Raw genomic sequence first — 20370 nt, forward strand, 5'->3', positions numbered from 1 at the left:
AAATAAATTGCTGGCGTGCTGGCTAATTCTCATGTACATTCACGATCGTAACAGAGACGACAGAGACGACAGAGACGACATCATACAGCCTATATGATGTGAGAGCCACGAACGTGAATTGCTGCAGAGGGTTCGAATGTCCCATTCTACCTCAGCCAATGACAATGACATTGGTCGTCAAGAGAAGCATGTCATCACCGGGAACCTCTCCCGGCGAGCCCGCAGGTAATACTGTCTAATGCACACAGCCTAATTACACATCCACATCCATGGCCCAAGAAAAAACCTCATCTCAACAGAAAGAAGCCTTCAACTTCGACAAGTGATATCGCTGCGGACGGTCCTCAACCACTCGCGTGCGCGGGAAATGGCATCTCAAGACGCGTCAACTGTATAAAATTATGCAGAAGCCACATTCAACGTCGCGTTCTCAGCTCTCCCAAATGTTACGTGGTAGGTTGCTTCAAAATGTCTCACACAACCTCAAGGTTCCGAAGTGACGGTGTACCTCCCCAAACCACGTGTGGCGTCGATCACCCATGATAAAAAAAACAGCCAGCGTCGTTGCCCCCCTCCACCAGATGGTAAAAAGGTAGGTGAAGTGGCGGCAACAAGGAAGCGGAATTGAAACGGCATTGGGCTTGCTTGCTTGCTTGCGGCACATTTTAGCTTATTCTTCCCACACACCAACAGCCACGCGACTCGCGATGGAAATTAGAGCCTAGGCAAGTGAGTCTCAACTGTCTCGCCCGCCTCTGCATGTCTTGGCCCCGACTGGAACACCTTTCCGCTTAACTTGGCCAAAGCCAGCCTAGGGTGGAAGCGTCTTGTTGGGGCCTGTCTTGGCCATGCGTCGTCCTCTGTGCCCGTCATCATCTCACTCTGTACGTCGGCGTGGCCTTGCAGGATCTACTTCCAGTCCTAGGTAAGCAGGAGAGGAGAGGCCGGAAAAACTTTCGCCTCGTCTACTACTGCTCCCATGGCCTTAGCCCTCCCGTCCGTCCCCAAAAAGTCACACCACGGGAGCGCGGGATACTATCCCCAGCCCCTGCATAAGTCGCCTCACCAATCTTCACCTACTGCATCGCCTTGCCATGCCATGTCACTGCCGCCTTCCTCTTTTCCTGCTAGTACATACAAAGTTCCGCGTAGTAATACACTAAAAATTTCCTCCTTCGCATCTTTAGACTGTGCCTTCCCGAGAATCAAGTTCTCCCAAACTCATGCATATCCCCATGGCTAGTCCAAAGATCGAGAGGTGACACATGTCGCCTTCGCAATGCTAGATGGCCCCTTACCTAGACCTGTAACGCCAGGGGCTCGTATTGCCCCTTCTCTCTGATGCAAAACCCTTGAACAAATCCAGCCCGGTGTAGAGTTTACTCTAGAAATCAAGAATCGTCGCGCGTAGTATGCTCCCTTAGCGTCTGGGAGGCTTTCTTTGGATGAAGGGATCCGCCTTTGCTTTTTTCCTGTGAATAACAGGTCCATTGGGCCCCGGAGGCTATTCAACGAGTCAGCGATATCCTTAAAGATTGGTGCTTGATTGACTTACCCTAGGAGGCAGGTTGCGGTTAGGCATCATCGGGGAACTCGAAGATGGCATCCTCGAACTCGACGGTGTCTCCGCCGGCGGTCGTGCAGCCGGTGTAAGACCGAGGGCTACCATAGCAGACGGGTCCTTCGCCTGTTGAGGCTCCTTCGGCGCGAAGTTCATCGCTTTCGGTCCAGTCGGCGGCGGTCTGCTCAAGGCTCGGTTCTGTTCTGTCGTCACCTATAGTTGCTGAGTTAGACGCTGATATTGCAGGCTGCGTGTTTTAATGTTTGTTTGTGCTGTCACTACATACCCTCTTGGCTCCGCGTTGCGCATCGCCAGCATCTGACGGTCGCTTCTTGGATTCTGGCTTTGGCGCCGATGACTGAATGATTGGCGGCCTGTCCGAGTTTCGAGAGGAAGCAGGAACACGGCTGGGAGGTTGTTGTGGAGGCGGAACTGCCTTTCGCGGATGTGAGGGCGGAAAGTCCGTCATGTCGACTTCTCTGCTGGGAATCTGTTGAGCATTCTGATCGGTACCGGAAGCAGAGTTGCCCGGTGATGCTGGTTTTGTCGGCGGAGGCAGAGGCTTCATGGAGCTTGGTTTGCGGAGCATGCCCATGATGTCGCCCTTGGTGTACAGAGCTCTCTGTCTCGCGTTCTCAATGAGCTTGTTCCAAAATTCACCCTGGACAAGCGCCCTTGAGTCACCCAGAATCCATAGCGACGACTTTGCACGCGTCAGACCGACGTTCATACGCCTGATATCTTGCATGAAACCGATACCTCCCGTAGGGCTCGCTCGAACACAGGAGAAGATGATGATTTCACACTCTCGGCCCTGGAAAGCATCGGTCGTGTTGAATTCGATATCATCAGTGATACCGTCTCCGTATTGCCGTCCGAATTGGTAGCGAAGCTCTTGCAGCTGGGCTTTGTAAGGCGTGATAATGCCGATCTTGCCACGGATATCAGTCTGTCTGCCAAAGTCTGCTCGGAACCGTTCGTAGAGCTGCATGGCAACTCTCAGTTCTGCGTGGTTCACTAGAGAGCGACCCTTGTTGCCCTTCTCCTGCGAACCCTCGACGTCGAAGAATCGGTAAGGGCCAAGAAGGGCACTGGCGTGCCAAGGCTGACGACGAAGATCGGCCATATCGTCTCCGTCGACAAGCTTGCCCTCGTAGAATTCCAGACTGGGGAACCGGCTGATCTCCGGGTGCATTCGGTACTGCCGGTCGAGCATGTGGATGTAGTTGGGGAAGTTGCGCTGCATTCGGACGAACAAACTCTGGTCGTATCCGAAGCGCGCAGCAGACTGCGAGAGCACAGTTGGCGGCAGCTGCTTTGGATCACCGACCAGAATGCACTTGGTGGCGCCATACTTCAAGGGGATCAAGGCGCTCAGTTCGACACACTGCGCGGCTTCATCGATGATTACCGTCTCGAACTCGACGTTCAAGTTCTTGAACATCTCATGACCGCTACCGCTCAATGTGGCGCACAGTACTTGTGCTCCGTCCAAGACCTCTTGTTGAACCTGGCGACGCCGGATTTCAGCCTCACGAGTTGCCGTGTTGCCGCTTGCCTTTTCCTCGTCGATCTTCGCACCGATATTGACTTGAACTCGCTTCAGCTGGTCAAAAGACCTCTGAAGGGCTTGAACGACGTTGCGGTCGCCGTTAGCGCGAGCCTCCTCCAGCTTGGGCCGGAGATCCGCGAGCTCATCTCGAACCTTGGCTGCATCCTTGTGCATCTTTTCGCGCTCCTCTCGAGCCTTATTTCCCGTGTTGTCTCCTTCCAGTCGCTGCTTGACAAGCTCATCAAGAGTGACGTCGCGGACAGCAGCGTTGATGGCATCGCTTCGACCCAAACGCAATACATTGATCTTGTGGAATGATCCGGTCATCGTCTTCACGCCCTGCTTCAGACGTAGCACCAGTTCGTCAACGGCCGCGTTACTGGGGGCGCACACCAAAAGCTTCTTGGGCATGGCATTCTGGTTGGCTTGGCCAGCGGGAATCTTCGGTTTTATCGCAGTTCCTTGAGGCTGGATATTGCCTGTGAGCAGCGAGCCAACCATGGCCACGATGGTCTTGGTCTTGCCCGTTCCGGGTGGTCTGTACAGCATTAGCACTTGTCAAAAATATGGATCTTGAACAACTGACCCCTGAATGAGGGTAAATCCATCATTGTCCTTGGCACCGAGGATAGCTTTGGCTTGACCAGGATTAAGCTGGTAGTTTTGCATCACGCGGTCGACAGCTTCGTTGCCGTATTCCAGGACAGGAGATGGTTCGGCCTTCAGGACCTCAACCATGAGATCGTAGTACTGCAAACTCTCGAGCGCAGCATACTCTCTCTCAATTGTCGTCATATTGGTGATTTTGACAGCTTGCAACTCGGACCCATTGTTGAGGGCACCGGCAACGATCAAGGGATTGTTTTTGCTATTCAAGCGGTAGGTCACTTCCAGCCTATCTTTCTTATAGCTGGTCTTCCAGATTCTTGCCAGAGCATGAGGTTCAGCGGTATCAGTCAGAGGGTTCTTGCCCGTTGACAGAAGGATGATGTCACCTTCGGACAGCATCCTCTCCTTATTTTCGGTGGTGGGGATGCTGGCGGTCACTTCAAGGAATTTGTCGACATTCATGCGAGACGCAATCTTGAGCCCATAACTCTTGGAAGTCGTCTCGTCTTTAGAAGTCACGAAAGATCTCCAGGCTTCGGAGATGAGAAGACCAAGGAAAGTCTGCTTGTACTCCCCGGGATGAGCGTACGAATCTGCCACCCGAGTGCAGGCAATGGATCCTGAGGTTGACGGGGGGTCATTGCCTTCATGGAAGATATCCCACTCCAAGATAGCCTGGTGAAGCTGGTCCATGGGGGGGATCAAACGAGCACGCATATCTTTCGCGGATCGCTGCACCTTTACCTTTTTAACAGGACCGCGAGTCTTCTCAAGTAGTGCTCGCTCGCGGCGCCTCGTGGCCTCGTCCATCGCTTTCTTGCCTTGCTCACCCTTGTTAAGGAGATTGTCGAGGTCCTCGTCCTCAGAGTCGTCATCGTCTTCCTCGTCGCTGTCAACCATAATCTGGCTCTTTTGGGGTGCGTGCTCTTTTCCAACGACACCACCGAGACCCTTCAGACCTGAGCCTTCGCCAACATTGAGGGGACCTCGAAGGGCCTTGGCTTTGGCGATCATCTCAGCGTCTCTCTTCAGCTTTTCTGCCTTGGCCTTCTTTCTCGATTCAATAAGTGCGTTCTTTGATGCCATGGAGACTGCTGGTTCAGGTCTCGACTTCAACGCCGTCAAGGACGGCTTGGACACGGTTGAGGGGACCTTTTGACGAGCCGCCATTCTATCCAAGATTGACCGGTTCTTGTCGACCGAGCTGCTGAGTTCCAGAACATCTTGCTTGTTTGATCGACTGGTGAGAGGTGTCGAGGTTCCGGATTTTGACCACGCATCGAGGGAGCTCTGCTTCTTTGGTTTTTCGGTCTTCGGAGCAGCACCAATTTGAATGATTTCGACCTCGTCGTCCTCTCCCAGAGACTTCAGTAGCTCTGCACGTTGTTGATCACTCAGATTCGTGCTGATCGGGTACCTACCGTTCGAAGCCTTGATGCACGAGTCTTGGACAAACGCCTTTGGCTCGCCCGGGATTTCGAGATCATTCTCCCGAAGTCGGTTGAGCAGCTTGGCGACCACCTTAACAGTCACCTCAACCAGGTACAAGTCTCTCAAGCGAAGCATTCGGACGATGCCATTCAGATGACGCTGTGGCTCCTTCAGGAGCAGCTGCATCTTGGTCAGGTCTTTTCCTTGGTTTGAGGGGTTTTCCCGCAGAGCTGAAGTTAGCAGGCCGTCCTGAGCCAGCAACCCATCCGCCAATTCAATGACGTCTCTGCAGAAATCCTGCATCACCTGGATTTCAGCCTGGTGCGACCAGCTCCCGGTAGACTGAAATGCCAACTCGATGTATTTCCAGTTGGTACTCCACCACAAGGTGACCGCGTTCGACTCCCCTGAGTCCAGAGTTTTGGATCTAAGAACACCGGAAGACAGATCGCTGAGGCCCTTGAGAACATCCTTGGCGGTGTTGATGACATGGCGTGCAGGTCCCCACGCCAGGTTGCTAGGCTCCATAATCTTGCGCGTAGCGAAAACCATGGAAGACAACGTCGTGCTTAGGTGGCGCTCCAGTAATGCCGTCATAGCTTCGGAACGAGATGACGTCTCGGTGATAGTCTTGATGAGTTCAGAGCTCGCGCTACTAATGTCGTTCTCGCCATGGACGGTGAAGGCAATGATGGGTCGGATAGACTGGCCGCCAAGACACAGCTTGTCCAGCTCTGGGACGGTAAACTCACAAAGTCGCTGCATGACTCTGCTCAATACGTCGGCAATTTTGGCGAATCTGGTGTTGAAGTCCTGTCGAGCCTTGTCGAGTTTATCAGGCTCCTTTCGGGGAGGACGGAATTTTTCAACATTGATGAGAGGCGCCATCGCCATAAGCATGGTCTTCGCCAAAGCAGACTGTCCGCTGTAGAGGTCATCCAGGAATGCATCCCACAGGTCTGCTGAATTCCGCGTGACAGCCGTCTGGATAGCTGCATGATCGTTCTTACGGAGTTCAAGATGCTCTTCCGCAGTAACCCGAGAATCCAAGGTCAGGGCAGCACTGATGACGCTCAAGGCAGCTTTGGGCACCCCCAAAGTGTGTTGATCTTGGCTTCTCGTGTGCGCTCCGTCTCTGATGACGTCCTTATGTTTGATTGCAACGTTGAGAATCGAGTTGATGTAAACTGATGTTGTTCCCGAAATGACATTAACGGACGGGTCCAAAAACGTTCGAAGGACATGTTCAAGAGCGTCCAAGCCGGCTCGGATACAGGCGGCCTTTCCCTGCTCACCGATGCTGGGTTCGTGGATTATCTGCTCGAAGAGAAGATGAAGCAACTGCTCACAGGCGTCGCCTTTCTGGTTGCGGTTGAGAGACTGGATCCAGGTATTAATCCACGACGTTGTAATTGACTCGACATCTTCGGAGTTGTCGTTGGCTTGAATGGCGAAGGTAAGCGACTGGGAGAGGAGCTGCCTGAACAGCCGTGTTGACAGGACCTGCTCGACGACAACGAAGGGTCGTGCGTCGCCGATTGTGTCCCAGAAGGCCTGCCGAGATGTTTGCAGGAGAGCTGTCAACGCCTGAATGACAAGCAGCAAGATGGCTTCCGACTCGCATCGCATATGAACGAATAGCAGGTCATAGATGCTGGGCTTAACTTCCATCCCACGAATGCCATGCAGCAGAAGTCTTTCGTCGAGAGCCTTGAGAATCCAGTTAATCGCTCTCCAGAATTTTTCGATCGTGGGGAGGTTAGTGGACTGTTCAGGATGTAGCGCGGCGACCTCCTGGATTGCCTGAGCTAGGTTATCATGAACAGCCCAGTCAAATTGCTCCTGAGTGAGTGACTTTGGCCGGAGTCTCTCCCAAGACTTCTCTGCGAATTGCAATCTTGTCTTGTCCTCGTCGAACAGAAATTGGGTCATGGCTGGAAGAAGAACATTTTCTCCAAGCTTCAAGGGTTTCTTGCCAGAAAGGCGGACGAAGACGTATTGGAAAAGTCGGCGCTTGTCTGGCAGACTGACGTATGCCATACAGCATAGGGCTTCGTAGACAGTCAAAAGCACGGCGCCCTGGTCCTCCCCAAGGTCCGCTCTCGAAAAGGCGCGGCCGTCAGCCTCGACCTTTTCAATGATTTTTTGTGCCCACTCGAGGCCCTTATCTATGCGGTCGAAGTCGAAGGTGTGGAGACAGTTTTCGATGCCAGAGACAGCGTCCTCGGGCCATTTCCTGCGAGAAAGTTAGCATCAAGCTCACATTTGGGTAATTTCCCAGCCAAAACCTACTCAGCAAATACCCGCAGGTACTTCTTACGATGCATGTGCCAGTTCATGACGCACTTGTCGCAGTTGTGAAGATTGATGGCCATTCGCTTTCCCCATTCTTCCAACCAGACACCGGCCTTGTCCTTTCCGTAGGCAAGAAGAAGGCTGGTCCAGTAGACGATGTCGAGACGCTTCTTCCAGGCCTCGACCCTCTCCTTCTTCTGCAGGGCAGAGATCTCTTCGCCGGCCGAGTCCACATCATCGTAATCCTCGTAATCGTCTTCGTCGACTTTCGGGCAGAGAAGATGGACGTCTGGCGGAATTTGACCGAACTTGCGGAAGTTTTCTTCGAGGATATCCTCGACAGGTTGTGCATCCATTTTATCGTAGTGTTTGTGAGCACGGAGGCATGTCGTGATGGGTAGACGGCGGTGGCAGATTAAGGGAAAGTGTATCGAGCGCGCAGCGTGCGATAGGTCGGAGATAGACGGCGACCACTGCGGTTCGCGCGCATAAACGCGAGGCAATCTTTCGGTTTTTCACAGCGTCGAGAAGCTACCCAGACCTTGCGAAAAGGTATCACGGTAAGTGAGGTCGAGTCGTCGTGTCGATGGATCTTCCTCTGCGTTGCTCGGTTTTGGGGTTGCAGGAGGGAAGGTCGACGGTGGGAAGGTCGCCAGCTAAGAATTAAACAGATAGTCGAGCAAAACAAGACAGGAAGGAGTACAGGACTGGACAGGTTGATCGTGGAGGAAGGAAGGTAGGAGTCCACGATCGTGGAGGTGGTGGTTGCTGGGTGGCAGAGTTGGCGACGGCGTTGAAAATGAAGTGGGCTGCAAAAAGTGCAGTGACACGCTCCGGCCCGGCTGGGACGAGGCCTGGCGTTCAAAATCCCATTAAAGCGCATCTAACGTGTCGACAGGGGGTGCAATGGCAAATGGGTCCCTTCACAGCTGCCTTAGGTAACTTTGTACCTTCTGCAGGTTACGTCAGGCATTTTCGGTGTGACCGGTCGATGCTTCAGCACATGTGCCACTGAGGCTTGGGCTTCGAAGCACTGACCACATCTTAAATCCCACCTCACCACCAACCCAGGCACGAGTTCATCCTTGATCTCTAAGCCTCCCATTCTTCACAACCTCGTCTCTTGGTCCTCTGTCACCAGATGAGATCTCGAGGAGGAGCTTTCCTGATGGTTCAACAAAGTCTCTTTAAGACTCTCTGTATCTTCTATGACAAGAACAGCACATTGGGTCACTAAAGGAAGCATCCCTCATTTGACCATGCGAGGTGTTCTAGAAAATGCCTGAAATGCAACCCGTCTGGGAATCTGTCTATCTAGCTAATATACACCTGTGTGTCGAGGAGAGAAGAAGCAAGCTACAAATGACGTGATCAAAGAGCAATCTCCCCTTTCTGAGTACCAAAGCAGGACCAAGTCCTGTGAGAGCACCTGTCCGAAAGAATCGCAACCGCTGGAAATAAAAAGAGAAAAAAAGACGAAAAAAAGAGAAATCGCCTCCTTCCAAGATAATCGACCGCTTCGCACGCATGTAACCACCACTGCTCTTAACACCCTCCAACTCTCTCAGTCGGACTGTGTGGCTTTCTTGATCCGCCGACTTCGTCGCAGTTCGACCTCGCCGTTGTCGCTCGGCCGCTTCTCCTAGATTGCGTTGCCGTCACTTCCATCTTCAGAAGACCGACTCTGGGTTTCGTCTTCAGCGCTGTCATCTTCCATGGGTGCCTGCTCCGTGTCCTCATCCACCGTCTCCTCGGAAGGCTCCTCAATATCGGTTTTCTCCTCTTTGAGACTGGCCTTCGTCGAGTTTTTAGGCGCCTTAGCCTCGTGCTTCTCGAAACGGTCTAGCAGATGCTCGAGGGGGCAGACGACAGCATTCCACTGAGCCGTACCCTTCGCAGTGCCACTGCGGCAGCGGTAGCACTGCTGCCCATGCACGATGAACAACTGATGGAGGCCATACTTCAACTCGTCGGGAACTCGGTAGTCGCAATGCTTGAAGGTTTTATCGGCACTTGCCTTTCTGGGAACCCATCCCAACCACAGGCAGAATCGCCAAACGTGCGTGTCGACTGCGAAGCTGGGTTGCTGGAGGCAGAAAAGGAGAAGGCATGAAGTTGTCTTGATGCCAATGCCCTTGTACTGCAGGATCTCTGGCATTGCTTCGGCTGCTGGCATGGTGCGGATGTGGTCCAGTGTCAAAATTCCGTTGTCAATCTTGAGTAGTTGGTGGTCCTTTTGGCCTTGGCTCATTTTGGCAGCTCCTTTCACACTTGCCGCCTCCCCTGATTCCTTTTCTTTGACGAATGCTGCCTTTCTGAGTTGGTTCTCCTCAAACACTTTTTCGAGGATTTCCTTCATCTGCTCGCTCTTCACCTTAGAAAGTCCACCAGTAATCATCGCCTTCCGAAGCTTTTGAATCGGGGACAGCCGGACAGCATTCCAGTCGATGCTGCCAGCCCCAAGACCGTCCTTGTCGAGCACACCGTACGCCTTGATGATTTCTTTGATGACCCTGTCCGCGTTGGTCATCTTTGTGTTCGCGCTAACCATTGTTCGCATCATTGCATCCAAGATGTCTGGTACCTCGCCACATCCTGCAACCTCAGTAGATGGTGGCAGGATCTTGCTTGGAGACTTTCTCTCGCCATGCTGTGCAGTGAGTATATCGTGAACAATTTGGCATTGTTCTGCTGTTGGGCCCTGGTGGTTAGGAAAGGGCGTTCGGCCAGGCATCAGACCATAGGGATTAGGGATTCCCTTCTTATCTTTTCCACCAGCAGTACTCTTCTCTTTAGCAGTACCCTTCTGGACATCATCGTTCTTCTGATGGCCACTGCTCTCCAGCTTGTCATCGTCGTTCGGAGTAGCTGTGTGTTCCTGGAAATTGCCGTTCACCCCCTGAACGCCGCTTGTAGCCTGGATGCTGTTCCCGTGATGAATAGTTCCCAACCCATGGGGAAGAACATCGATGGCCTTCTTTGCTGGCTGAGATGTCTGCTTGGCTTTTGCTCCACGTCGTTTCGCCTGTCGGGTCTCAGTAGGCTGGGCAGCTGCTGCGCGCTTTGTTCCAGCCTTCACAGGCTCTGTCTTTGTCACCTGAGGCTGGGAGGCAGCTTTCGCTGCAAGTCTTGCGGCAGCTCGAGTCTGCATTCTGTCTGCTGTACTTGTAACTAGGGAGACTAGATGTTGTACTGTTAGTAACTGTTGTTCAAGGGGCGAGCCAATCGCAAACGTACCAGGAGTGCGGGGTGGTGTTTTGTACTTCAGAAGGCGTGGCTGAGATACTTGTGATCTTTGAAGGCTGAATGCTTGTTGTCTGCTCAAAGACAGGCTTGTGTCTCCTTTGGTCCAGACGTGATAGCAGCGAGAGTAAACTGGCTCATGAGACAAGGATGACAGAAAAGGGGGATGGCGTGACTAAAACCATTGGATGGTATGCTGTTGCTAATCTTCTGGTTGTTTACCTAAGATCCAACCTCTATCAAGCAGTGCGAAAGCTGTGATGGAGGTGAAAGCTTAGGGGCGAAGTTTGTAAGAAAGGTGGGATGAAGAAAGATGTGCGAGTGGAATAAGCTGTTTGAGGCTGGTTGTTAGCTTGTTGTCCACATAGATAGGAAACCTACCCCTGAAAGACTCTTCGCAGATAGATGACACCACGCGAGGTGAAGAACTTACACTAATACGAGCAGGCGCGACCTTGTATGAGTTGATGGCCAGAAGATCTTATGCCTACCTCATAAGATACCCCTGAAAGGGTAAGGTTGATAATGGTCACGTGTGGATAAGTTTTGTGGAGGAAAGGGGATTTGAAAAGCCCTTGAATGACTTGAGAATTAAGTCTTAGTGGTTGGCTGGATGTGCATGAAGAACGTATGTGTTTGTGCTAATGTGGAGAGTTGTTGGCTGGTTGGCTGCATGTGAAGCAGATGGGAGTTGTTGTCGGTGTGGAGGTTTGTTGTGGACAAGAAAGCCTGAGGGTTCGTCTTTTAAACTCCGAACCAAGCAAGAAGGAGGAGGGCATGCGCACAGCTCTATCGTGCCTCCCTTTTTTGTGGATGACCGTTAGCCCGTTAAACCGCTCCTTCTTGTTTTTCAAAAAGCCGACTGCCAACCCAGCACGCTTTCCCCTTTAAGAGATGACTGTGCATTCATCGCGCCTACCTTACCCGTGTGTTGATCGATTTAAGGTCTCCATCACCAATTTACCTATCCCCTCCAGCTCTATCTAAGGTATCTACCTAGATCGCTCCCACACTTGGACCAGTCGACCTCCGGTTTTAGGCTTCCACCTCCTCTTGTCTCAACCACCTCCACCTCCACTTCTTCCTTCTTTCTTCCCACTTACCACTTCCCACTTTACAACAGCTGCCCAGTCTTAGCTTTTACCTTCGACGAAGAAGCTTTCCTGGTTTCTCTCAGCTGTCTACCCACCTCGTCAGAAACCTGTGTCTTAAGGGATTTGGTGCCTTACTCGGAAAGACTCGCCAGACCATCTCTTCTTGAGCTCGACCCCGACTTCGCCTCCATCAAGTGTCAACTTTACACAGGGTGAGTAGCTTCTTCCCCATGCAGGCACATAACACTAACTCGGAAGATAGCAGTCACCATGAATGGCCGACGCTCTGGAGAGAGTCCACAAAATGCCATAGATTTGGACGAAAATGACCTAGTATCAGAGGTTGATCGCGAGGTCGTTGAGATTGCATGGCGGGTCAAGAATTACCAGCCTGAAAAGAACCGGTCTTCAGCTTCACAGTCAAGCGGCGGCGTGGACGAGGAGAAAGACGAGAACCTTGCGAGCGAGGCCCTGGAAGGCCTAATCGACTTGACGATCGATGACGAGCCAACTGTCGTTCGTCGGTCCCGAAAGCGTCGCCCTAAGCCGCAGCGAGAGGTTCCTCAGCGCGAACACACGGAAGTCTGTCATGATGGCCGCCCGATCAAAGTCGGCAAGTTTTATGACGTGGACCCTGAGCAGGCACCTTCAACAGCTATTGCAGTCCACTTCATCAAAGTCACCAGTATCCTCGAGAACTTGGAAACCGGTGAACTCAAGATTTGCGGGATGCCTTTTTGCCGATCTCGAACACTCATGGCTAAGCTTCCTCGGAAACTGAACGAGATCTTCTGTCTCTATGAAATTGGTGCAGATGATGACCGACCGGCGGAAGTTCAAGCGAGAATTGAGGTTTCAGCTACAGCCCTTGGACACGCCTCACGATCACTGCATATCACTAACGCCCCTTACCCTCAGCACCGGTATACGGCGCACGCATTCTGCAGTCAAAAGGCTGTTGAGAACGAAGGAGTCCTTGTGTGGCGCTGGAACTACTTCATTCACTATCGAGACTGGAAGATGAAAGCCAAAGGAAAAGCTTATCACTGGACGTTGGAGCGCGTTCGCGCCAGTGAGGTCAAGCGGGAAGAGCACAAGGTCGAAGAGGATAAGTTGAGACAAGACTGGAGGGGGCTTACCATCAAGGGGGGATCGCACCTCCCAGAGGTAGGTGCGGACCAACGCTACACAGTCTTCGACTCTTTCAGTGGCGCAGGTGGCTTCTCTCGTGGAGCTAACAGGGCCGGATTACACGTCCAGTACGCCATTGATCATTGGGATAAGGCGTGCGACAGCTACAGACTCAACTTCCCGGACACGAAACTTTTCCAGACCTCCGTCGACGAGTTCATACTGAGTCACGCGGATGTACCCATGCGAACCGACATTCTTCATCTTTCACCGCCATGCCAGACATGGTCGCCAGCACACACGATCCCAGGAGTGAACGATGAAGCCAACATTGCAGCTCTGTTTGCTTGCAGAAGTCTAGTGGAGCGGCTAAGACCTAGAATCTTCACTCTGGAGCAGACCTTCGGGATCCTACAGGATTGTCACGACCCCTTCTTCTGTTCCCTTGTCGGCGGTTTTACCGAGTACGGATATTCGGTAACCTGGAAGATTGTCCACCTTCAGACCTGGGGTCTACCTCAGACGCGCAAGAGACTAATTATGATAGGCGCTTGCCCAGGTGAAAAGCTGCCTCCATTCCCGACAGCAACGCATTCCGAGACAGGACTTGGCGGCCTATCGAAATACGTCACAATCAGGCAGGCCCTTCGGAAGATCACTTACGATTCGACGTTTCACAACCCAGACGAAGAAATCACCGACAGCCCGCCTCCTTCCGGATCAGTGGTCAGTGACCCTGATCAAATCTTGAAAAGATGCGTCACCTGTTCCGGCGGTCAGAACCGGCACTACAGCAACACTCGGGCGTACACCGTCAGAGAGTTCGCCAGTCTTCAGGGTTTCCCGGTCTGGCACAAGTTTTCGCCTGCTTCTAAAGCCGTCCTGAAGAAACAGATCGGAAACGCCTTCCCAGCATGTGTCGTCAAGCTCCTTTGCGAGCACTTGAAAGACTGGCTGCTAGAAGTCGACGGTCTTGCGGCCTCACGACCTGGCAGAGCTAGTGTAGGAGGGAGGGAGTTGATCTTTGTGTCGGAGGGACCTCGCCAACCGTCACCACTGGAACTCGTCCAACCCCTTCTTCTACCAATGGACGTCAGCGTTGGCGGTGGTTCTCTCGATCAGGCAATCATGCTTGACGAAGATGAACAGTGTGAGATCAAGTTCGACATTGACTCCGACATCGAAATGGAAGATGTGCCTGTGCCCGACGTTCCCGACTCGCCTCGCTCGGCTACGCTATCTCTTCCGGGTACGCCTGAGCCTCCCCAGGCAGGTTGCGTAAGAGATTTACCGATTTTCATCGACTGAGCCTCATCAAGGCACATGGTTCGTTCATATTGAGAGAACGACTTGCTTATTGATTGTCTCGATTGCTTTTTGAGAGAAGGATATGAACGCCTTTGGTTGATCTCATCGGATGTCGCTGAATCATTGGGGAACGACAGCAAAGGAAGGAATATCACGATGGAAAGGAACACGACTTTATGTCTTGGCATTCAATATTATGTTTTTCTCTTCTTGCTTGGCAGGTCTAGTTAGATATCATGACCGCAATACACTCTGATCAATCCAGGAAATGAATCCGTTCTTGCCGTCCTCAGTCTGGAAGACATCGACGGGATTCCTGAACGGCTCGACCGCTGTCTCGTTGAGCACGTACGTGACGCCGCTGGCAGCCATCTGGGCAGGCGTCCAGCCGGGGCCTCTGTCGTTGTACACCGCCATGAAAGTGTAGTTGTTGGTGCGGGGGTCTGTGGTACCCCAGGGGATGTAGCCTTCAGGTTTGATGCTCGCGTCAAAGTAGGACTCCATGAAGATGGAGCGGTGTTGGGCGTTCCAGGGGCGGCCGAGGGGGCAGGCACCCTTGATGACCGGCGCGATGGATGAGTTGGCGGCGATGACCTGGGAGTCGGAGATGTAGACGCCGTACTTGTTCTCGAACGTCGTGTTGGTTCCTGGGAATGTTAGTGGAAGGACTTGAAGTAGGGTTAGGGAAATTTACCCTTCCAGGCAGTGATGCCACCACCGCAGTTGCGGAGGGAAAGGGTCGACTTCTCAATGTAGGCGGTGCCGAAGCCGTACAAGAAATCCGTCTGGCCAGCAATGACATTGTCGTAAAAGTAGGCATTGCCTAGCTTGCCGACGTAGAGGGTATCCTGGTAGCTGTACAGGCCGCAGGAGTAGAAGCCCGCGTTGGCCCTGCTGACACCGACGGCGTGCGCAGGGCCGTTGGAGAAGGGGTACTCGTCGTTCCTGAAGTCGATGTTGTAGGCGCGGAAGTCCGAGCATCCAAAAGGTGTGTCGTCGGGCACGGGGAAGCCCGTGGGGCCGGAGCCGGTGAGGGTGGCGTTGAGGTTGGGGCCGACGGTCAGGACGCTGGTGTAGGCGTTGTCGGGGAAGGCGATGTTGTGGTTGGCGGCGTTCCACCAGATCTGGACCTCGTTCTTGTTGGAGGCGGTGGTGTTGAGGCTGACGTCGGCGTACAAACGGGACGAGGCGGGCCGGTCCGTCATGCCCAGGAGGGTCAACGGGCCTTGGCGTGTGACATTGAGCTGCTCGGTGTAGTTGCCTGGGGCGATGAGGATGGTGTAGGCGTCCGTGTTATTGGGGAGGGAGGCGATGGCGGCCTGGATGGTGGTGAAGTTCGCCTTGGAGGAGGACTTGCTGACGAAAATTGTGTTGGGGGGGCAGCCGTCGAGGGGGTTATCGCAGGTCTTCTTTTGGCAGTCTGCGTATGTCTTGGCTGGGCCGCTGGGGATGCCCGCGGCGGCGGCAATGGATGCCAGGGGCAGGAGGAGGGACAAAGACACGGAGCTCTTCATGGCGAACTGTACTACACACACAATTGGGGACTCGGCCGAGCTGGAGAAGGAGGGTGAGGTGTCATCCAAGAGTTACACGCAAACAATAAGGCCCAGAGCTTTGGATATTATATAGGTAGCTTCCGGCAGGCTTCGTCTGGCCCCTTTCTCGATATTAACCGGCTCGACTCATTGCTGCTCAAGCTTTTCCGGTTGCCCTTGTCCGGATAGTGTCCATCAGAGTAGCAGTTGCAATGGCACACGCCCGACAAATTGGCAAAGATGCAGATCAACAAGGACCAGGTCGACGCGGGGTAGACGGAGATATTACCCCAGAGTGCGTGGCATTTGGGGGAGAGGACATGGGACTGACATGTGGTGTTATCAACACGGCAGCCGGCACATGGCAGGAGAACGAGGAGGTTGAGGTAGTCTGCATCCCCCAATGACACCTCGCTACCCCAACTTTTGGCGGCTCTGCAGGGCCTGCAGCTGCAGATGGGACAGAATTTCAGCGACGGTTTGGAGATGTTCCACGAACCACGTCGCAAGCCGAAGACCGGCCCCCGGCAAACGGTCGACGGGTCATGACGCTAACGACGAACGCTGGATGCGGGGAAGAAGCTTGTAACAACCTGGAGTCTGGAGTAGTGGTGCACCGCCTGGCACTCTAAGCCCGGAAACTCTGGAGACTCAGATAGTGTCCGTACAGACGAGATTCCATCAACTGGCGACAGGAACAGCAGATGACGATGAACAGAATTAAGCACAAATACCAAGCCTTCGGAAACGCGGCAAGCCATCAAGCCAACCGGCTTGGCTCTCTGGGCGGCGGCGCCCCCACATGGCGGTTGGCTTCGTGGGGAAATCCCAGCGCTCAATTACCTCCTGCGTTGGCCCTTAATTAGCGCTAGCCCGCACTGTAATTGATGACCAGTAACATCAGCGAAGACGCCCGTCGCCGAGCAAATTTGCGGACACCGCTGCCGGGGTTTTTACAGTGGTCTATGCAGTATCCATGGAAGGGAAATCCACTTGATCCCAACTTCGCCGGCGCTCCAAACTCTTCTTGAACCTCAAGAAACACCCGTCCAAAGTTTCCCCCTGACGCCCACGCCGGGCCTCCATGTCTTCCACCACTTCACCGAGTCGCCCTCCGTCCGCCTTCAGTCCACTTTCATCAGCGCTCTGCCCAGATCTGGCAGTGTCCGGAAGGGGCGGAAATCACCGCACCAATCACCACAGGCGTGTTCCTGGCACCGCCAAACGAACCACAAAAGCTTGTTGGTTGTTCTGCTCCACCAACACAAGATGGGACGAATCGTTTGATTCGTTTCCCCCCGTCCTCGCCATGAAGTCCTCGTGGCCTCGTCCTATCTCGTCCTTAAGTCCCCGTTGCGCTCTTTCGTCCCCTTCGTATGGACGGAAAAATCAGACCCCATGCCATGTGCTGCCCCTGCTACCTTAGGCCCTTTCTAGTGCACTGCGTCAGCTACAGTAGCCCTCCCCCTATTTCGTGTCATTGAAGGTGGACTCGCCGCGATGACCTTGCCGTGCCGAGAAACGTGAGCCTCCCATTTGAGAAAACCACCATCTGATATAAGTACTGCTTCCTCGATTCTTCAATTGGAGGCATTTGGAGAATCCCAGAGTGTCGACCAACCTCGCATCCCTTGGCAGAAAGGAAAAACTTGGCACATCGCACCCTTCGCTTAACGGATAATCATCACCATGGTCGCTCCCACACTCCTCGGTGGCCTCGTCGCTGCCGCCGCGCTGGTTCCCCTCACCCAGGCCGCGCGCCCAGACATCAAGGCCGCGCCGTTCCATCCCGGCCGCGCCTTCCCGTCCTCGGCTCCGAGGACCAAGACCTGCGCCGTCAAGCCTCTCGGCAACGGCACCGACGACAGCGGCAACATCCTCAAGGCCTTCAAGGACTGCAACAACGGCGGCACCGTCGTTCTGGACCAGACTTACAACATCTGCAACCCTCTGGATCTCACCTTCCTGAACGCCGTCGATGTCGCTCTTACGGGTACTGTTGGTTTCTGCGACGACATCGAGCACTGGCTGCCGCGTACCTTCAAGTACAACTTCCAAGGCTCATCGGCCATGTGGGTGTTTGGCGGCAAGGATGTTCACATCTACGGCAACGGCGTTGGTACCCTCCAAGGAAACGGCCAGAAGTGGTACGACCGATTCGCGTCGAACGCCACCCTCGAGAGACCCATCATGTTTGTCACTGATGGCCTGAACGGCGGTTCTTTCACCGGCATTAACATGGTCAACTCCCCCATGGTGAGTCTGACCCATTCAGCCCTCAATGTGAAGACCTGATACTAATGCGCAGCAGTGGTTCAACCTCATCGCCAACAGCACAGACTTCCTCATCTCAGACATTGACATCAAGGTCGGCTCGACCTCGTCCAACCCCGCCAAGAACACGGACGGCTGGGACACCTACCGCTCCGACGGCATCGTCATCCAGAACTCCAACATCAACAACGGCGACGACTGCGTCTCCTTCAAGCCCAACTCCACCAACATCGTCATCCAGGGCCTCGTCTGCAACGGCTCCCACGGCATCTCCGTCGGCTCCCTCGGCCAGTACGTCGGCACCTACGACATCGTCGAGAACCTCTACGTCTACAACACCACCATGTCCAACGCGTCCGACGGCGCCCGCATCAAGGTCTGGCCCGGCATCGACACCCCCTTCCAGCCCTCCCTCTCCGGCGGCGGCGGCTCCGGATACGTCAAGAACGTCACCTACGACACCTTCCACCACTCCAACAACGACAACGCCATCACCATTGACCAGTGCTACGGCCAGAAGAACCAGACGCTCTGCAACCAGTACCCCGTAAGTCTTCCCCGCCTTGGAAATTTGCCATCTTGAAACCCCCAACGCTAATGCGCATCACAGTCCAACATGACCATCAGCGACATCTACTTCAAGAACATGGACGGCACCGCCTCCAGCAAGTACGACCCCCGCGTCGGCACCCTCGTCTGCAGCAGCAAGGAGAAGTGCCTCAACATCAACGCCGAGAGCATCGATGTCAAGACCCCCAGCGGCAAGACTGCCCAGTGGCTGTGCACCAACCTGGACACCGGTCTGCTCGACATCAACTGCGTCACCGCCGTCACCAAGTCCTAAGGGACCGGCAACGTGCGCAGAAGAAATTTACGTTTATAATCATGTACATTTTGTGCTACAGCGCGTTCTGACGACCCCATGGGCGGTCCTGTTTAGGATGTGGCATTTTGCCCCCGGCCTTTGTATACCTTCATCGTTACATATTAGACTTTAGATGTACATCAGAGCATACAGCAAAACAGCTCACTCTTCATACTTTTTACTACAACTGCGCGTGAAGTATTCTTGTGCCGGCTCGTGTGTTTCTTAGCAGACTTCTTTCCGTAAAGCCTTCTCATGTCTGTTGCTCTCGTTCTCGTCTTATGCAATGGAGAGCAAATGTCGTAGCTAAGAACACCCAGTAAGTTCAGGACCAATTGCTGCCTCGATCAATCTTGCTACACACTTTTCAAAGGCTTGCCCAGTCTCCAAACCGCCATATCCCGCTTTTCCTCGAAGCGCCACACCTTGACGCTCTTCTCGCTGATGGTTACGAATTTCCCGCCGCACTTTTCTGCTACCCTCATACTTCCCACATTTTTGGGATCTACTTGGGCAATGAGATGCGTTATCTCAATGTCATCGCCATCGCCATCCTCTTCATCATTTGAAACATATCTCACCTGAGCTCTATCATCTACAATCTTTCCAGTCAATGATTTGTCGAAAGCCACTGCGTTTACCGCCGGGATTTGAGAGACGTAAACATCACTCTTCGGCGCCGTTCGCTTTTGGCTCCAATACTCGTCTAGGAACAGTTGCAAGGCACGGGTCGCGTACCCTTTCCCCCAGCAATCAGAACGGATCTTGTAGCCGACGGACAAGCCCCAAGGTGAAGCACGTGTCGTTCTTACACAGCCAATCATCTTGGTACAGCAGCCCCCTTCGTTGTCTGGTGTCGGATACGTCGAGGACATGATGGCGCAGGTCACAAGCCATGGGGCCTGACGAGTCGATGTGAATGTATTTTCCATCAGCTTTTTTGAGCTTTCAAGACTCTCCGTGTGGCGGAGCGAACTGAGTCGACGTGTAAGCCACACTATGACTGCGAGCAAATGCGACTAGTTTCCGATTTACCTCCATTCACATGCCTTCTCATCTGCGCACATCTCATGGAAGTCGTTGAGATGCGTCCTCATTGTGAGGGGTTCCAGCCAGAGATCTGGGCCGGCAGACGTCGGGGATGACTGCATAGTATGCATGTTATAAACTTAGGCCAAAACTCCGACGGATGGGGGTAGGTGAACAAGATGGTAGCGATGGCAATGGTAGAGCAGGTATGAGAGAGCCCGTAGGAAACGCAGTCGCTCTAGCAAAGGAAAGATGGGAGGTCTCATCTACATCTGAGGTTGAGTCACAGCCAGGGTCAAAAGTCCCCTAATAGCGCAGATCGAATAGCCATCCAATGGCTGACATGTTATCATGATTAAAGCTGTCGGTCCTCCAGTGACTTTCGTCTGCCTCCGAGCGTACTTCAAGTTTAAAGAGTCATTAAAACGTAGCCCGAAAATATC

At 53.5% G+C, this 20370-nt stretch overlaps 6 protein-coding genes across 6 annotated transcripts; 2 read left to right on the top strand and 4 right to left on the bottom strand.

Moving 5' to 3' along the window:
• Positions 1–1420: 1420 nt before the first annotated feature.
• Positions 1421–7804, bottom strand: SEN1-0 (Helicase SEN1; the record flags this gene model as incomplete). Its single annotated transcript, XM_032025770.1, has 5 exons — positions 1421–1504; positions 1556–1774; positions 1848–3651; positions 3700–7389; positions 7446–7804. 5 exons carry the CDS (start codon positions 7802–7804, stop codon positions 1421–1423), a joined length of 6156 nt encoding a protein of 2051 aa, XP_031877740.1.
• A 1286-nt stretch (positions 7805–9090) lies between these two features.
• CGGC5_v011115 (putative DNA glycosylase) lies at positions 9091–10599 on the bottom strand (the record flags this gene model as incomplete). The annotated part of the gene is made up of 1 exon (XM_032025771.1): positions 9091–10599. The coding sequence occupies one exon, from the start codon at positions 10597–10599 to the stop codon at positions 9091–9093; it is 1509 nt and encodes a 502-aa protein (XP_031877694.1).
• A 1456-nt stretch (positions 10600–12055) lies between these two features.
• hphIAM (Modification methylase HphIA) lies at positions 12056–14224 on the top strand (the record flags this gene model as incomplete). Its single annotated transcript, XM_032025772.1, has 1 exon — positions 12056–14224. One exon carries the CDS (start codon positions 12056–12058, stop codon positions 14222–14224), a length of 2169 nt encoding a protein of 722 aa, XP_031877683.1.
• A 234-nt stretch (positions 14225–14458) lies between these two features.
• PME33 (putative pectinesterase/pectinesterase inhibitor 33) lies at positions 14459–15738 on the bottom strand (the record flags this gene model as incomplete). The annotated part of the gene is made up of 2 exons (XM_032025773.1): positions 14459–14871; positions 14919–15738. The coding sequence occupies 2 exons, from the start codon at positions 15736–15738 to the stop codon at positions 14459–14461; spliced, it is 1233 nt and encodes a 410-aa protein (XP_031877741.1).
• Positions 15739–17448: 1710 nt separating this feature from the next.
• Positions 17449–18877, top strand: pgaX-0 (putative exopolygalacturonase X; the record flags this gene model as incomplete). Its single annotated transcript, XM_032025774.1, has 3 exons — positions 17449–18015; positions 18071–18580; positions 18644–18877. 3 exons carry the CDS (start codon positions 17449–17451, stop codon positions 18875–18877), a joined length of 1311 nt encoding a protein of 436 aa, XP_031877743.1.
• A 55-nt stretch (positions 18878–18932) lies between these two features.
• Positions 18933–19995, bottom strand: CGGC5_v011119 (uncharacterized protein; the record flags this gene model as incomplete). Its single annotated transcript, XM_066152481.1, has 7 exons — positions 18933–19005; positions 19074–19079; positions 19133–19204; positions 19263–19339; positions 19386–19403; positions 19480–19873; positions 19934–19995. 7 exons carry the CDS (start codon positions 19993–19995, stop codon positions 18933–18935), a joined length of 702 nt encoding a protein of 233 aa, XP_066008304.1.
• Positions 19996–20370: the final 375 nt, after the last annotated feature.

The sequence above is a fragment of the Colletotrichum fructicola genome (genome assembly GCF_000319635.2).
Source record: "Colletotrichum fructicola Nara gc5 chromosome Unknown KSG_Nara_v1_contig06, whole genome shotgun sequence".
Taxonomy (NCBI): Eukaryota; Fungi; Ascomycota; class Sordariomycetes; order Glomerellales; family Glomerellaceae; genus Colletotrichum; species Colletotrichum fructicola.